This window comes from Battus philenor, unplaced genomic scaffold (genome assembly GCF_028537555.1).
Source record: "Battus philenor isolate CCGP_79_NKW_IND1 unplaced genomic scaffold, ilBatPhil1.0.hap1 SCAF_28, whole genome shotgun sequence".
NCBI classification, from domain to species: Eukaryota; Metazoa; Arthropoda; class Insecta; order Lepidoptera; family Papilionidae; genus Battus; species Battus philenor.
In genome coordinates this window covers 7534569-7554529 of record NW_027181691.1, presented here as the reverse complement: position 1 = coordinate 7554529, position 19961 = coordinate 7534569, and the positions used below count along the sequence as shown (strand labels likewise).

Below are 19961 nucleotides of genomic sequence, written 5' to 3'. Positions count from 1 at the left end.
TTAATTTTTCTCACGATTGATATATCGATTTATTAGATTAGTTTCTATAAAACTTAGATTTTATCTTATATTTGTATGACGTTAGTGTTACGATCTTTTACTTAAATATTTATTTTTACATATGAAATGTTCAGAATTATATTTTCAATTTGGGTTTTTAAATTTACAATATTGTTTTTTTATCTGCTAATAGTTTTATTTTAGTTCTTTTAAAATATTTTTATTGATGGAGTTATTATAAATTATAATTTCGTGTGTGAATATATTTAGTAACAAAGCTACATTTCTAGTAATAGCTGGTTGGTTGTCTGAATGCAAGTCGCTTGGAACCGGTCTTATTTTAGATCTACGGAGGAGGGCAATATCTAACACCTCTTAAGTTTGAAATGATAATGACGATGAGGAATGCTTCCTAAGAAACTTTCGGAATGAATAAAATGTAAAAAACATTTATAATACCATTTGTCGAAATAATTAATTAAATAAAATTCATATTTGTTTTTACATACATAAATTTTGAAATAAACACACAAAATACTAAAAACGTGGAAAGGTTAGTTAGTTAGTTTATTTTTTAATCGAACTAATTTTGTGTAGATTGGTACGAAATAAATTTTCAGTACGCGAATCTCCTGTTTCCGCGGACTCGATTTCGATTAAGCTGTACAAAGCCTAAATCGGCGAGTAGCATAAATTCAAACACATCAAATGCAATGATACGAAAGACTTTTATTATGCAAACATATGGAATAATTAGTGTTGGTATCTACTACGTAAATACTTAATAAATCATGTAGATGTTTTAGTAATAATATACCAATATTATAAACAAATAATGTAAAAAAAAACCGTTAAATGTTTGTCGAATATAATACTGTTTACATGTTTATTATTTGTGGATATTTTTAATTTCATTAAAAATATGTGTTTGTTGATGTATATATGTAGATGTACGAGTATGTATTGTTTAGGTTGCTTTCTACTATTATCTTTGGATTTCATCGTCACAGCCCATAGACTCCCTCTAAAAAGCATAAGCCTCTTTCAAAGGTATCTATAGGAGCACGTATCCATGGAGGGCGAATTGGCGATCGTAGTATAGTGTTACGGTATGCAGAGGACGATGTTGCACATCCTCTGGAAACTTATTTGTGAGTTGTGGTAGTCCGGAAAACGTATTTTTACGTGCTTTACAGTGTGTTACCGGAGCGTTTTATTTTTTTTTAAATAATCATACAAAATATACTTAAGTTTAACACAAAAAAGTTTTGTTCGTGTAAATGAAGTGGTTTTCGATTTTTCTGAGTAATCAAATATCCGCACGCTTCACGGAAAAGCACATGCTTAGAGTTGATGCATAAAGAGTGAATTATATATTTTAACATTGCATCCAGTCTAACATTGCATCAAGTCTTAATCTTTTACTAGGCTAATACTACTATTTAGATTTAAATCTTTCATTTTAATTTGTGCATCTAATTAGATTGAATTTACTAGTGGGATCAGAAGTTAATGTCGCTTTCGTAAGTTAAATTCACACGACTGTATTATAACAAGTTTTATTTATTATCATCTATATATTCGCATTCATTATCAACAATCTTTTGCCATCTAGTATGCAATGCCGGAGCGATAAAAATCAATCGGATTTTCTGTAAAATAAGACGACAGAAATGACGTTACTGTTTCCCTAATATATATAACGAACATTGGTTTTATCACAACATACTTTCATCGTATAATAGATTAATATCGTTTAATAGACATGTGTGTTGCACTGTTGCTATAGCGGATCTTGTTAACAACTGTTAATTGTTTTTTATCGGTCCATTTGTTATATAGAACGCGATACCCCTCGGTAATTAGTAAGAAAGGTTTCTAATACAATGTTTTCTATTCTAATGGATTTTAGTAATTGTGTTGCTTTCACTTACATTTCCCGAACTTTGATACTAAAAAATATATTAGTTCGGTTATTCTTCAGGTATATTATTTGGTACATCATAATTACGTAAAATATGTCCACTAGTGACAATAGTGACTCTTAAAATAATCAAAACATGAAGAAGCATGCTTACATGATAAAAGATTATGAAAATAGACGCCAATTTTGTGCACACAACTTGTAAGTGTTTTAGGAAAGGACCAATATTAAGCTACTTCCGCCAATGCAGTAGTAGTCGTGCAATAAGTGCACCGCCCGCTAGCCCGCTGATAAATGCGCATGCGGCAAAAAATGCGAATTACACAACTACCACTGTTAAATCACTCAACACGTGTTTTACGCCTCCACGGGGCATCTTCAGGCGTAATGTTACACCGATTAGTGCCAAACACAGAGTCAAACTCACACTCACACTCTTTGTAAGTATTTGTTGTTAAATATAATAAGTACAGGATGGCATCGTCATTATAATTTTAGCAGTATAACTTCAACGTTCACGGCTGGACATCTCCTTCATAAATTTCTTTTACGACCGCTTCGAAGCGAGCTTCCGACAGCTTTATCAAGGTCTGTTTACTTTATTGATTCAAGTCCTACTCAAATCGGTACTCCAAAACTCTATGAACCCAGAGGGCATTTGTTCTGTTTGCTATGTGGCTTTCCTACTGCCGCTTAAATAAACCAATCTGCTGGGTCATATTGTTACTTTTGTACGTATATATTATTCTCATACCCGATTTCATCTCATAGGGAAATTCCAAGTAAGACCATCTCCATGATTCTGACTGTAAGTTTGCCATTGAGGCTTGTAAGAAATTGTATCTATGTCAATTTAACCGATTGTATAATTTTTTAGTTGAAGATCTCATTTAAACTAGAAATTAACTTATTTGTGCACCTGGTATTATATTTTACAATGTTAAGTGTCTTCATTTACTTTATCAGTTTTATACCTGTTTTATGTCTCTCGTTTATTGCTTAATATTCCTTAATTAATTTTTGTCTTCAAAAAAATTAATTCTTTGTATGAATTTGAAAAGATGCTGCTATAAGTTGCTATTTTATCGATAGTGTATATCGCCTTCCAGAGTTTCTCATATACCATCAACATATCTTATTGCTTCTGTTCTTTATAACTTAATATATCATTTTATTGTTCAAATATGTGAGATGTAGATAGTAATAATTTTTAATATAAAACAATTTTAACAATGAATGACAATTCCTTCGACCAAATTTCAATTTCGCAGTATCGTAACCACAAGCGAGCTATGAAATCCGTGACTAATGAGATTGTGTCCAAGTTAAAAGCGAAAATATTTATTTATATTTTTGATCATTTTTAATTCACATGGAATTTTATAGTCCTATAGGTCGTAACAATTATAAACAACCATAGTATAAGTAAGAAAAGGACCAATACTTAACCACTTCTGCCAGACTCTGTGTTTGGCACTAATCGGTGTAACCTGAAGTTACCTGAAGATGTCCGTGGAGGGGTGAAACACGTGTTGAGTAATTTGGCGGTGGCGGTTGTGTGATTTGAATTGTTTGCCGCATATGCATTTATTAGCGGGCTGGCGGGCGGTGCACTTTATTGCACGACTACCACTGCATGTTCGGAAGTGGTTAAATATTGGTCCTTTTCTTACTTAGGATGGACTTCCGCGAGGTAACGCCTGATTCCATTAAATAACCATAGTATAGAAACAGAATAAGGGTAGCCGACAAGTACTCCGCTCCGCAAACTCAGTACGGAGCTAAGCTCAGTAAGCTGTAAAAGCCTTAGGGCTGACATCATTAACATCATCAGAAAAAAAGCAAGCCGACAAGTACATTATATGAAACAGTATTCAATATTATTTTAATAGTAAAACCCATAGTACTAAAAATCAAACGTACTCTTATTAATATAATTGAAAATATATGTTGAAATTGTGTAAGTGATAACAATGAATAAATTACTGATGGCCGTTGGGGTTTTTGGGTTGTGGAGACCACCAGACTGGCAAAGACAGCGTAAGACGTCCACCACGTAGGTTAAGAGACGACATTATTCTTTCCAACTAGTCTAGTCTATTTGAAATCCATGGACAAGCCCATTTACAGCAAAGGATGACCTGTAGTGAAAATGATGATAATAGGAGTATATCTTTATAAGACAATTATAGAAAATCCTCAATTAAAGGATTAATATTATAGTTCTAGATAGGTAATCATGTCCAAATGGCTCAAACACTTCGCTCTCACTCTCCGAGTCTCTATCAAACGTATATATATAGTAGTAACACTAACATATTTGCTGATTTTTATACATTTTATACATATATACAAGAACTAAACCAATTATAAAAAATATTTATCACGATACATACAGAAGGATATCACGGTAAATTATAGTGAATCAATAAAGTCGTCGTTTCAGCCCACAGACTCCTACTCCAAGGGCCAAAAGGTCTCCCCCAAAGATATCTATGGGATGAAATACCATAAAAACCACGCTTGGCAGGCGGTTTGTTGATATCAGTATGGTATTATGGTACGCAGAGCACGCTGTTGCTCATCCTCTAAAAACTTGTTTGTTGATAGTGGCAATCCGTTTTAAATAAAGCACATGGTGTGAATTATATAGTACTATATTCTGGTAATCTAGCCCACGATCTGCGATCGCAAGACAGTCTTCTACCGCTTGGCTACCACTGCTCTGTTTTATATAAATTAATTAAGTAATTATAATTAAAACAAATGTACAGAGAGGGCCATGAAGTAGTTAATATTTTTTAAAATTCTTAAAATAAATAGTTGAATACATTTTAAGATTTGTTTATTTGCAGGAAAGGTAATTAGTTGGTATTAAATTTTAAAAAGGTATATGAAATAAATGTGGTAAAAAATAGATTATCTTATTTATTTCTTTGCTTATTGTGGTGTACTTTTTGTTTTTTTTTATACTTATATGTTGGGCGACACATGATAGTAGTAAACCTAATATAATGAAATATAAATCATATGTATGATATAAAAAGCCTTAAATACGTATATAATAGATCCGGTTGTAATAAAAGTAGGAGATAGCACTCTCTACCGTTTCTAATTTGGGTCATGCTGTCAATCTATACAAGGTATCAATTATACATGGAAAGTGGAAAACTGGTTCAACACCGACAATTCCCAGAGTGATTGGCTTCGCATCGTGTTAAGGCGGAGTTCTCACTCTATTAATCACGTTGACAAGTTAACTAAAACTGATTGTTTAAGGACCTTATTAATTAATAATCACATCATTATTATATACACAAGTTTTGACAATTTTTTTCAAAGCAATAGGTAAAATTATTGTGAAGGGATGTTATTATTTCTAAAATAAAGTTAGAAATTGTGCAGAAACTTCATAAAACTCCGAGAATATAATTACTATTGAAACTGTGAATTTGACAGTTCGACGTGAACTTCGTTTGACAGTTCACGTGCAATAAATTTATTTTATGGTTTAACAGCATCATCTATCAACATTAGCAATCACAGCATTAATTTATTTATTACACGCATTTAATTAATAAATAAAATGATCACGATAAGAATGCGACAGGGGAATTACTTAATATAGTTTGTCGGGGCAGCTAGTACAAACATAAAAATATTAATTTAAAGAGTTTTACTACACCTTTACAATTTAATTTACTCTTAATTCAACGTATTTAGGTAAACCGTTGCTAACTGTATTCAATATCTCTCTTTAATTAAATTTCCATTTCATAGATGCATCGTATTTAAGCTATACGTGAGAATTATTCAATAAATTCCGTTGTTGAAAATAGTACATATATATATATATATATATATATATATATATATATATATATATATATATATATATAAAAATATATATATACATATATATATTTATATATATAAATATATACATACATAGATATATACAAGCTTATATATAAAGTTTTAAGATTATCATGTGATCAATAATTTTTTTTAACTTTGATATTGGCTAAGCCTTAATATAAGTTGACAGTGAACGCCGCCACTTGTACAGCTTGTTATGATTTCTTGCCTTACCTTCACTTAATTTCCAACCTTGACATTGGCATCCCCATCCTCATATCATACATTGAACATTGAACTTTATGACTATTGCATAAAGTCAAGTTTATATAAATAGTTTATTTCATAGGTAAAAAAAAGACGTTACGCTCAGAAAGTGATTGTAATATGTATGTAGTTGTTTCATTCGTTGAAAGTGAGTTATGAATTCATTTCTATAGGTTCTGGAGAATTTTTATGTTCGTTTTTCCCACTCTCGCTTTCTTTTCTCCTTTTTTCTTTCTTGTTATGAATAGAACAAAAATTCACTTTCTTATTGATGTCGATCATTTATTACAGTTTTAAAATGAAATATAGACAATTATAAGTCGCTATGCTTGAAATTTTTTGCAATAAAATATTAAGTTGTATGTACAAAAGAATTAGTCATCGGATATTAATACGAATGGATCAAATCGCCATTAGTTGGTCATAGGTGCATTGGTAAAACCAGTTGCCAATGACACTATAAGAATAATATGACTGATACTCTTCCAGGGTTTCCGATTTTTTTGCATCGGTGAGCCATATTCCCAAGTCCTTTTAGGAAAACCACATGACTTTTTCTAAATATTTGTTCTTTCCAGCCATAAGCAGCTCTTTGAAAATTGTACCTTTCGATAAATCTACCGAAGTTCTCATGTGATTGTGTTATATTTTAAAAAATTTATATAATAAAAACATATTACATAATATTACATGTTAAAAAAGTATTATTAAGCCTTTTAAATATCTGTCAACAAATTTATGACTAAGATCAATGTTGTAAAAAAAAATTATTTAATGGCGTAATCATTTGATTCTGGACTGATGTTGAATTTGTGAGCTTTCGTAGAGTCAGAAAATTGAAATTGTGATATAGAACTAACGATTAGTATCACTATTGCTTTCATCTCATTCAAAAATATTTTTTGTGCAATAAACCATTTCATTACCTTTTCAATGTATTGCACACCGACGCGAAAATTCACAGGATATTTTTATTTTAACATGTATTTTTGTTTCCATTATGAAACATTCGTTGGACATCGACAGGTGTTTTAATTTACTAGTTGGTAGGTGTCGGAATATTTACTGTCGATAGAATTTACATTCCCAATCTGGTAGTAGTGTATGGAGGCAATAGGGATTAAAATATGTATGAATACATATTTAAAAGTGCATCATGTCTTGACTTTTCGAAGGTGTTTAGTAAATTTTATTTATTGTTTCATTGTCTATATAGATAGATGTTAATAGGTATTTTATAAGTTAAGTTTTTGGAAGAAATTATTAATAATATGTTTATATACAATTGTTTCAGATGCGATCCGAAGAATCGGTGAAACGTGTCCTAACCAACAAATGCGTGGCGAGAGAAACCTCATCATGTCTTGCCGTAGAACTAATGGGGTACACGGACAAAATTCTGAAGACTGCTTCGATTCAGTTAACAGACGAAGTGATGATCGTCGATGAAAGGTAGAGTAAATAAAAATATCCAGTTTATTTTATTAATAAATAAGACACTCATACTACGTAAGGAGACAACGAGGAAATTATGATGTCTCCGTTGAATATTCTTTCTTTCTAACATCTATTCTTGATTCCCGTCTATTTTTTTATCTCGAATATACTACTGCTTATGTGACATATGCAGCTTCCGATTCAACGGTGAAGGGCACAGATGGCATAAAGCCTAAATCTCTCTTATAAGTAGCAATATCCAGACATTTTTTTATGTACTATGCTACTGATCTCTTTGCTTCGGTGGCCGCTGTTTCGAGTGATCTAGAGCAAAGGCCAACGAATAAGTGAAGTCGGTCTGTTACTCTATACCCACTAAGCATTCCGATTTTATCGAACTCAAGAAGGTCGAACTTCAATTTAGTCGGTTGTTATTGCTTGGCCAACATTACTATACCTTTAAAAATAATATCAGGAGAAATGGCCGAAGAAAGTATAGCAATGCTTCTATCTAATATCTCCAGGCATTATGATTCAACATAGCCAACAAGGTAGCTAGGTTTACGAATAATCATCATTATGTCATTCAATAGACGTTCACTGCATGGCATAGGCCTTCCCCAAATATTACAACAACGGGTCCTGCACTGCCAGCATTTAGCGACTTTCCACAGCATTGTCTATGACGTTGTACTACCTAGGTGGAGGTAAGATTTTCGTACGACTGTGAAATATTTCGTACGTAGCTGGTCTACATCGCTAACTAATTAACTAATTAATAATTTAATTTTAAATAACCACAAACTAATAAACAGGAAAAAATGTCATACGTGTAATTTAGTGATTTTCTTTATTTTTATCATAGGTTGTGTAGGAGGCCTATTTGCTATATATATCGGAAGAAGTTAATTATAAACAACAAACCTTGTAGGATCGATATCGATGACGTAATATGATACTGTAAAATTAAATATTCTTGAACGACCACGAACCTTTATACGTAAATCAAACATTGTTACGAGTGTACCGTGCCCACACTTGCAAACGCTCTGTGGAAATTTCGAGAGTAAATTCGGTTAAATGATTTTGTGTGGCTTCAAAAAGGTGAAAATTTAATAAAATATCACAAGCACTCGGTTTTAGCTATTGATGGAGGAAAATTTATATAAAAATTTCGTTTAAAATGACTAACTTTTAAAATGACGTCTTGTTTAGGTTATAAATAACCGGAGGTTTTCTAAAGTTCTTTAAGTGTTTTCAACAAAAACGATAAAATTAAACATAATAACTTAACAAATTATTCGTACACGTGTTTTTCAATTAAGAGACCATAGCATGCACAATTTGTTTTGTAATATAAAATCTTAAAACGTTTTTACTTTATGAAAATCAAATATAGAACAATTACAAATCAACAACATATTCTTTTCATAACGTAATAGTATAATTTTATGTTACGTTATATATGTTAATGATATTTTGTACTACGTGTTTTTAAAGGCTCTATAATGATAAGTGTAATAATATAGGATAGTAATATTTATAACGCTTAATGCCGGCCATCAGCCAAGCGGAACTCATGCAAATTTATATTTTTGATATTATGAATTCGGTAATATTGCGTGGGACGAAACGATCTAAGTAGAGGGAGCCCTCAAGTTTTGTTATGTAAACGAGATTTAGGCTATGCACTTTTCACGTTCTGCCTCCTCACGCTCGCGGGATCTGTAAATATAATGTCTTTAGACAGTGTAGATATAACTTAAAAAATTGTTAAATATATAAAATTCTAGTCTAAAGACTATAGACATACAACATGTTATTTCATTCTATGTGATCACAGTAAATAATAAATAATAAATAAAATATTTGTTAATCACTTCATACAAAATTATTTAATGAAATTATTAATGTTACATTGTGTTTATAATTAAAGTTAGAAATACTCATAGTTAAATAAATATACAATTTAACTATATCCTTTTACTTAATAGATATCAATTAGAAAACCTTGTTTACAATAACCAGTTGAAATAAGTCATTCATAAAATAAGGGAGCGTCCTATGTAAATTTTAAAAACGTACCTTATCTATAATTTTTAATAGGTCTACAGTATATTTTTGGTATACCGGATCAATCTCTAAATGTTTCATCATCACTTATATGGTGCTGAGCATAAACATAAAAACCGTTGGACATAAGCATTTTCTCGCCCTGTGGAAGCGGCTTGCACCTAGCGTCTTCTGGGGACCTTTATAAGGTCGTCTGTTCATCTTGTAGGTGGACTCCCACGTTGCACTTGCCGATCCGTAATTGTCGCTGCAGAAATTTAGTTGTTCATTATTCTTTACAGCGATGGAGCGGCAGCGAAAATGCCGATAAAATCAGAATCTCTTGCGCGAGCTGGTACATCTCTTGAAGATAAAGCGCAGCAAATTATCATGGATAAACTGTGGTACTTTGCCACTACGAGATCACTAAGATACAGACTTCTGGACAATGCTGATGTTGTGATTTCTGGTAAACAAGAACAAGATGGAAGCTTAGGCGTTGGTAAGTAATAGCAATCTAGACATGTAGCGTTTGATATTATTAATATTCACAATTCCCTATAATACTCTTATTTATAAATTTCATTAGCTAATTACGGGTATTTATATGAGATTAAAGTAGAAAGAGAAGGTTGTCATCGTTTCAGTCCGTAAATACCTACTGCAAAGCTTAGGATTCCTAAAGATATATATAGGGACACTGAATAATCGCCACTCTTAGCAGACGGTTGGCGATCGAACTGTGTTATTATGGTACGGAAAAGAAGCTGTTGCCTATCCTCAGGATATTTGATTGTGGATGGAGGCACTCCTATGTAATATAACGGGTTGATTACCAGGATAAATTCTTATTATATGTGAATTATAAGATTTTATCCATAATCTTTATCATAATTCGTAATCAAACCCGCAACTTACGATCGCCAGTCTCAGTCTTTACCGCTGAGCTATCACTGCTCAAAAGCGATAAGTATAAAAGCCCATTTCTCTTAAACCTGTTGAAGAATTTATACTTGTGAGCGAACATAGTTATGACAATAACAAGCGCGTTACTGATCGTACAGAATAATAATTATTGTGCATACCGTCAGATAACGCATAGCTTTTATCCGATATAAAATTTAATTTGATTAAACTAAGCAAATAGATATACTTTGCATTTTGATCCTATTTATAAGTTCTCGTGTTAATAATTATGAGAAAGTAAAAATAAATTTCACTGTTATTTTGATTTTTATTTCTAGCGATAATTAAGTAAGCTTTTGATAATTAATGTTTGGATATAATAAGTAATTAGAAGCTTATTAAGGATTAAAATAAATCACGAAAAACATGGCAATTTATGTATCATAATTTTATATCTTATTTTTGAAACAGTTGCGCATGAGTTATGGGCCATAAATTTAAATTAAGAACTCACTGAAGGGTTTCTCCGAAGAGGCATTTTGTTTTTATTTAAGTCAAAATTATTCATTATATCCTGAAGCAATAGATCGATAGTACTTCATAGACTTAACTAAATGTAAACACAACATTCTTATGTCAAACATGATTTATGAAGAGGCGTTGAACATTCTCTTTTTGTTAAAACTACACAAGTTCTTTTTTTATACATGTTTAAAACTGTATAATAAGAATTGCTTGTATGTGAAAGTCAAGGATATTTTTATTGCATTTATATATAGCTCGTACCAGGCTTAACAAAATTATTCAATTTCAAATAAAAGAGTTTGGATAGAACAGAACAGTCACGGAAAGAATCAAATAGATATAGAAATTTACAACAAAACTACAAAATTCGTAAAAACAAAATTATACACGCAAAAGAAAACAAACCATAATCCATTAAGGTATGTGTCGTAATAAATAATTAAAAAAATACATCTTTCAGGTGTTTCAATGAAGGCTCCAAAACCAATGGAAACAGGAAGGGCGAGAAACAAGAATATGGGGCCGTTCTTGGCTGCAGCGGCTCTGAAGTTTGGACTCCTTGGAGCTCTGACATTTAAAGGCCTCTATTTAATGGTTGGAAAGGCACTTCTGGTTTCCAAGATAGCACTTCTGTTGGCTACAATAATTGGACTCAAAAAGTTATTCTCTCCTCAGGTGACCGACTAGATTTATTGATTTAATCTGCATGAATTGTTATTTATTTCAACTGATGAATGATTGAAATCTTTTCATAAAGATTTTATTTTTCATCAGTTTTTTGCATGAATGAATGCATGTGCATGAATAAATTTATTTCGTAATGCATGTTTTTTCTTTCCTTAATAAAAAAAAAAACTGTTAAACCAAACATTAATGTAAAAGTTCATCTGCTACTTACCCTAAAACTTTAAGAATTTATATCAATAACTAAAAAATAAAAAAATCTGAACGCGCTTGCAACTTTAATTTTAACTTGAAAATGCTAGAACATGTGATATTAAATAGTATAGATACAGTCAAGGAAGCAAAAACTGTAAATAGTAATGTACCTCATGATTCGGGTGTTTTAGTCGAAAGAGACCGAAAATATCACTGTCTCTCTTCATTAACCCACCATCCACGTGATGTGTATACAATAATTATACTTTTTATTTTACAAAAACTCTCACCCCATACCTTCTACTTAATGTCACGCACACTCACATTCACACATGATTCGTAACAAAAATCTATGCAAGTATTGACGCTCATCTATTCACATCTATTTACTTATATAAATGGTTTTCTAAGATGCAGGCTCCAGGTAATTTACAAAATTCTGGCAACGTATTTTTTTAATATTCATGTTTTTCCTAAAGCATTAAGAAAAAACTACACTCTTTTTTCACCTTTCGTCTCAGCAGTACAACTTCCACTGCTGGTAATAGGCCTCCTCCATAAATTTTCAATAGAATTGGTACTAAAAAAATACGTTTTTTGATAAACAGATGTCGCAACGGCTAATAGCAGACAGATACTAAGATAGATAATTGTAGAAAAAACTCCTATGAGGAACAAAGATAATATATTAGTTTTAATTTTCGAATCACGAAATTGAAATTATTTAGAGAGTAATTACGAACTGTTCTTAGTATTCTCTGCATCAATTTAAGAGAATCTTTTATAAATATATTTATTGACTCATGTATGTCAAATTTTTCTAAATATGACGATAAAGATATTTTAGATTTCTCTGAATATTTTTAGAGTACTTTTTCAAATACATCTCGAACAATACTGTAAGAAATTTTTATAGTTATATAATTATAAAGTTTTCAATGCCCTTAGGAGAGTTAAGGCTAGTTTTTGAGGGTTATATCTTCTTGGAACATTTCATTTCTTAACTATATTTGTGGTAATTTTTAAGATATTTTCGTATTCCTTGGTTATTTGTTTGCGAAGGCAATTACTATCGATTCGTTTTTTTCATTTTGCTATCATATTTAAGTATGTAAATTGTACAGTATGGTATATATATAATAAATATGTTGGCATTTGCATTGACATGGAACGCGCATATGGTTAGTTCATTATTTCACAAATTTCAAAAAATTCGGTTACAATTAAAGAAATGCAAAATAACAAACAAATCATCATTGCCTTAAAACATGGTAACAGTTATAATTATCAGTGTTATCTTATAGTTACGATGCAAATGAACTGAACTAATAGGTGTAGTGAGCTATCTTAGTCCGCTATTCGAGCCTCGCCTAGTCGTTTCTAATGAATAAAGAAGTCAAAGGTAGAAAAGTCAGTCAATGAGTAAAGGCATACTTTCGGCTTGTTTGAGTACGTGACACGGCCAAACCGACACACACTGATGATCACCCGAGGTTTTAAACTGAACCTTGTATGTTCGGTCTTTTGGTTTTCTCTTCTCCTGTTCTTGTTTATGAAGACGTGAAAGGGTATTTCTTGCTTCACCAACTTCTCAACGAATGTCTCAAAAGGTTTTTGGCAGTGCGTTTAGAAGTATGTAAATACAATGTAAAATATTTGGTCGTTTTATTTATTCTTTTACTGCTTCTATATATGAAAACGCGTTAAGGCATTTTTTTCCATCACCAACTTTTCAACGAATATCTCAAAAGGTTTCGGGCAGTACGAATAGAAATGCAAATGCATAGTAAATTATTTGTTCATTTAATTTAAACTTCTACTCGTCTTGTTTATGAAGATGCTTTAAACCATTTCCTTCCTCATCAACTTCTCAACGAAAGCTTTAAAAGGTTTCTGTTAGTACTTATAGAAGCATGTACATACATTGGAAAATATTTATTATGTTATTTATTCCTCTTCTGCTCCTGTATATGAAGAAGTGTGATGGTACTTCTTTTATCACTAATTGCTCAAAGATATTTAAAGTTTCTAGCAGTGCATATAGAAGTAGATGTATTGTAAGATATTTAAGGGATTTACCTACTCCTTCCAGAATGGCGTAGCTGTGACTGGGACGACTGTAGACAACCACTAGATTGGGATTTTGGAAACTTGTTAAACTAGAGGGTTGCTTTTTAAAATTCGAATTAAATTTGCAAACACTTTACAGGCTATCAACAAAAAGGACTAAACATTCGGGTGAATGAGACCTGATCGGAGATTGTGGCGAGTGGTTAGGATATTACCTCAACTTTCTTTAAAATAATCAGCAATTGACAAGAAACTGGTTTAATAAAAATTAACATACAATGAGGCGATTGACATAAAAATGTTTGTTATTCTTAATCAGTTTCTTGTCAATTTTGATGTTAATTTTTGGATTTTTAAACATGTAAATATAAAAAATATTTATTTATTTAATAAACATAGTTATGTACTCGACTTGTACAATATAAGATCTTTCGCATTTAACAATACGCTAAGTATTTGGGGATATGTTAATTTATATTGTTTAATTTTTTGCTTATCTGTACTAACATTTATTTATTGTTGATTAAATGATTAAAATCATAACAAACTAATCTTTATATTAACCTTTAACATGGATTTATTGATATAGTACCAACAAAACATACGCTACCGCATATTGTCGAAAAGGTTATTCTATTTTAGATTTTCAAAGTTTCTAGGTATAACAGCATCTACATCTAGTATATATATAAATATAATTTATATAAATATAATAAATAATAAAATCCACCTACCGTGATAATTCCGTCTGCTTGTCAAGCAACAGCTCCCGAACCTTCGCTTTAAATGCGCGACGATTCCTGATCATCCTAATATCAATATCGATGAGAGCGCATTGCAGAGAAGAATAGCTTGTATTAAAAAGAAGGAGAGTAAAGTCGGTACCATGGGGGGGAGGAGGGCATCTAAGTAGACGATTGTTCGAGGAGCGAAGTGTTTTTTCTTGTGTACTGGCTACGAACTGGAATTGAGATATTAAGTAGGCAGGTAAAGCGTGAGAAAAGAATAAAGAGAAAAGTATAGTTAGTGCACACAAAGAACGATGTTAATAGAACATCGTTAGAAAAAGCTCTTAATAATATTGAAATAATGCTCTTAAAAACTCCGGCTTAATCTGCACGAGGCGTTCAAAGATTTTTCTTTTTATACATGACTAATTATTTTACAGCTTTTCAATAATAAAAGGAAATTTCAATTAATTAATTCTGATTTAAATCTTTTCAATAAGAAAATAAAATTCATTATGAAATATTTTCAATCGAATGAAAGAAGGACTTGTAATCAATCAATACAGATTATATTTATTTATTTACATCAATATCAAATTTTAGGATCCAAATGGATATAACCTAGAATTAGATTCAGCTCTCCTATAATAGCATCCTTACGATTTTAAATTCATCCATAACAAAATATTTTTTTTTTTACAAATTTATGTTTAATAAATCTTAGTATATTACATAATTCAGGGTGATTGGTGGAAGTCTATTTTAATATCGTACTAAGTTACCCACAAAAGAGTTACTAATTTAATGAAACCTAAAGTAAGGTAACAAGCTTATCTTTATTTCTCTAAAACAATAAAGCCATGGTGTACGAAGCTCACAGATTAATGCTTGGTATTTATAACAAACAAATGCGGAAGAATTTTAAGCCTGTAGTGAAATTTTCGGCGGAGCGTACCGGAGCTTTTCTACTACGTTTAAGCACGTCCTAAAGTAGGATTAGTTATAGACGAAAATTAGCTGCTAAATATTCAAGCGCTTTCTCCAGCAAAAACGTAGACAAACAGCTAACGCTATTCATTTAATTTAGCCTTAATTAAAATGAAAAAAGAAATTAAAGTAATTTAAATAAGTTTTTGTTATTTTTAACACGTTCACTGCGGCTTGAGGTCGATTCAGCCTCATGGTAGACTTTGCACTGGTGCGGCGCGTAAAACTCGTGTTTTCTCTCTAGTGCGGCGGTTGTTTACACTCAACCGTATGAGGTATGACAAAGACAAATATAGATTTCTTTATGTCTGCGAAGCATTGACTCAATATTGATGAACATGAGGCAGAAAAGGCCTCAACCGCACTACTAGGAAGTTCAGCTTGAGGCTGATTCGACCTCAGCCGCACCAGCTGAAAGTTCTTCAAAATTGGGCCCTCAGTGAACGTGTTAACGAGAAATCTAGAGAGAAGTTATTGGCCTGTTGTATTCCAATAATAAAATTCATTCTTCTTCTTCTTGCAAGGTATAGACCTAAACCAATGACCACCGTAGGGATCGGTGTTCAGCTGCTCGCATCTAGCGACTTCTTCATTATATCTTAACTATTTTGTCGGTCCACTTCGTGAGGGCTTGCCCACGCCACGTTTACCGCCTCATAGTAGGCAACAGCCGTTGGTTGCATGAGCGATCTGTCCCGCCCACTCTCACCTCGACGAGCAATTATTAGACCTTCGTCGATGACTTTGGTGCTACGGGTCACCTAATTTCTGATTCAATATCACAGTGAAACTCAAAGCGCAGCCTTCTGCATTGCTCTCTGGGCGATCTTGAGCATTTATATGAGTAAGTGACCGTCTCAGATCTTTGAGTTATCACTGGCAACAGGCAATAATTAAAAACCTTTGTGTGTTGCTGGTGACAGCCTAATATGTGATATTCATTTAACCGGTCTAGATACCATATCAATTTATTTATTTAAAATGTAGCATCATCATAATTAAAACATGTAAATCTACCAAAAACTTTTATATTTTGTTCCCACAAATTTAAAAAAAACATAACATTAAAAGTAAATTTATTATAATTCTGTGATTAAATTTATTTATAATTAAGATTGTAAAAGTCTCAAATTTAGGGTTTTAACGTGAACATTTTGTTGCTATGAAATTTATTGAAAATAAATCTAAGCATGTAATTATACAACGAAGTTGTTAAAAGTGTAAAACAGGTGGGAGTTAACCATTAAAGTATTATATAATGAATTTATTTAACAATTATTGAATTTTTAATGTCTGTATAAACTATTTTAAATATTTCTTCAGCCGAAAGATGTCCACGTGGAAGTATTTACTGACGCAGATCAATATCAAGACTGGAACGACAGAACCTCGGAGGATTTAGTTGAATATGGTAATCATTATAAACATCGACATAATAAGTATTATGAATAAATAATTTTTGCCATGGTTTTATTTTATTTGTTTCATGTACTTCTTCTAGAAGTTAACGTTTTGGAATACAATACACTATGACGAATCGAAACGATAATTTTTGTATCTCATGCAAAGCGCAATTTTACATAATAATATCTTTAACAGTAATGAAGCGAAAACATGTCATGTAGACTCAAATGAATTTAGTCCTCTACTCTGCTCAATGTGATTGTTTGACATCTTTTAATTTTTCCCAATATTGAGATAATTAACAATGCAGGCTAGTTGACGTATAATTTTTTTTTGTCTGTTCGCCAAAAATTTATTTTTACGGGTAGTGTGATTATTTTTAACGTTTCCTTATCCGCGTTTATCAATCATTTGGTCTGATAGAAAGCGACGATGTGGTCAAAGACGAGGCACGTTGATTAAGTAGGTACTTATTCACTCTGATCCAGAAGAAATGTTGTATACAATGTAACCTTATACTTGACTTCATCGAGTTGGCAAATCTTTCAATAGAGAATTATAAATATATTTTTTTAATATGAATTCAGATAGTACGTTTAAAACTTCCATTGACTCATTTAAATAGATTATCGAGGACATCATACTGTATATGGCTTCGTAGAAGATATTTATTTATTTATTTCCCATTTTTGGTACACCATAGACAATAAATAGTGAAAAAAAAACAAGTCATAATGAGTCATCAAATTTCGAATCATAACTTCGTCACAAGATGACATCAAGCGCAAGACTGGCCATCTTAGCGATCTTTGGGGATGACAATGCCTTGCATTGGATGTCTATCAGCTAACATAATGATAATGATGAAGATAATTAAGCGTCCATATGATGTCAATTTTCTCATTATGATATATTTGAATGCTATTCACTAGGAAATTCGTTGACTCGCACGCTCCGTTGTGGCTTTGTGAAAGTTTGAGAGCAGACGATGTATCGCTTTGGCATGTGAATATTGCTTTCATGTATCAAACGCGCATCGCATGAAAATTGATACAAGTCGTATAAAGCTCCGAGCTATACGATCTTATGAATATCTGTGTTACATGTTTGTTATATTTTATACCGTTACCAAAGTTATATCAAATTCTCTTTTACCTTTATATATGCCTTAATATTAGGTGCCGAATAATGTATATATATTTATATATATCAAAAAAATGGAATGGAAAAGTTCAATCAACTTGGCTAAATTTTCTTTAAGCTCAAGGAAGATACTCATTCAAAGAAAACATATAAAAAAGGGAGTAAAGTTGCTAAGATTACTCTTTTTTCTCAGAATGCTCACAATATGATTTACAATAGTTCCTAGCTTACATAAAATTTTATTAATTTTTTTCGTACGACGTCCACTACTTGACTTATGCCTTCTCTTGCGTTTTCCAATAGGACTGGTTGGAAGCGGCTTGCATTAAACATTTGATGTGAGTTAAACCAAAAAAGGTATGTTTGAACAAGTCTTACATGGTACAAAAAAAAGGCTTTCTGCTTAATAATAATCGTATGACACGTAATTTTGTTAACAATGTGGCCCAGATGTAGGTAATAGCGATCCTGTTATCTGTGAGATAGAAGTGGGCGGCGCTAAGGTAGCAGACGACGATCGCTCTTTAGCTGCACTAGATAGCCAGTCTGATTTCAACCCTCATGATACAAAGTGTCCAGTAGCAGAACTCGCATTAAAATTAAAAATTTATTCATAATTGTTTGATAAGAGAGCAAAAATAAACACATACAGCTTTTTATTTGTGCGGGTGTATAAGTGTATTAAGTAATAAATCTGAAGTTCGTTACGGCACTTATTTTAAGAAAATTAATAAATTTTTTGGGCGGTACGAAGTTTGTCTTGAAGTACAGAGATTCATTAGTGGTGCTACTTAAAGACTTGGATGTGTACATTATACTTGGTACAGTACTATAATGTTTATGTATGTACATCGGATTTCCAATCTCTTCTACTATTTGATGACCGCTCGTTCTTTTTTTTCTTTACTATGTCCATCCAATAGTTATCTGGAAAAAGTTCGCGATTAAACCATTGTTCGCACTTCTTTGACTATATCTTTTTATATTATTATATTTTAATTAATAAAGAGTTAAATAATTTAAGATTTGAAAATCATTTTTATTTTCGTAAAACATTCGATTCTCAAATTAATAAAAAATATTTTGGCACACAATAAAAAACTGTTAAGATATTAAATAATATGTAAGAACGAATAGTGAATGCGGATGAGATAAATAAAACATTTCTTCCCTACAACTCGAGAACTTATTGTGATTTCAGGTTGTGTGTAAATATATCTGCACTTATGGCTCTTTACCGAGATATTTTACATTTGCGTGATGTGAATTCTTGTTAAGCGCTAATATGAGATTTGATGTCAATAGTTATAACCTTGGTGGTCGTAAGATGAAATGATAATTTTATAGCTACAATATATTTGTTGCGTCGTTATTGCTATAGAAATTATAAGGTTAACATAGGAATGTATCATTTTTATACTTCCAAAGATTTAAGTTTTTAATTCATTATCATCAACATTTTAACTGTACCACGTCCACTGCCTTCCCGTAGATTTTCAATAACACCTCTTGATAGCAGCCTGTATTTAACGTCTTCCGAAAAACTTATTCGATACCGATGTTATAAGATATTTTCGTATTTCAAATCACTAACAAAAATTTAGTTCTAGCACAGCTACACATCGCCTGCAATACAGAGACGTAAGTAAGTAAAAATAAACAAATATAATAAAACATAACATCAAGGTTCACAGCTTTCATTATTTTACTGCAGCTTAAAATTAATAGAAAAAGAATGGACTGGAATAGGGATTATATACACTGTAATCAAAAAGTAAAGT

The 19961-nt window shown here is 31.7% G+C and overlaps 1 protein-coding gene across 1 annotated transcript in view; it reads left to right on the top strand.

Annotated features, from left to right (window-relative positions):
• The window catches only part of Osi3 (Osiris 3), a 35213-nt gene extending 16416 nt beyond the window's left edge, over window positions 1-18797 (top strand). Inside the window, exons 2-6 of the mRNA XM_068769292.1 lie at window positions 7344-7501; window positions 9841-10040; window positions 11430-11644; window positions 16957-17044; window positions 18631-18797. Coding sequence (XP_068625393.1) covers window positions 7344-7501; window positions 9841-10040; window positions 11430-11644; window positions 16957-17044; window positions 18631-18797 — 828 coding nt within the window. The remainder of the gene's footprint in view (window positions 1-7343; window positions 7502-9840; window positions 10041-11429; window positions 11645-16956; window positions 17045-18630) is intronic.
• The last annotated feature ends 1164 nt before the right edge of the window (window positions 18798-19961 follow it).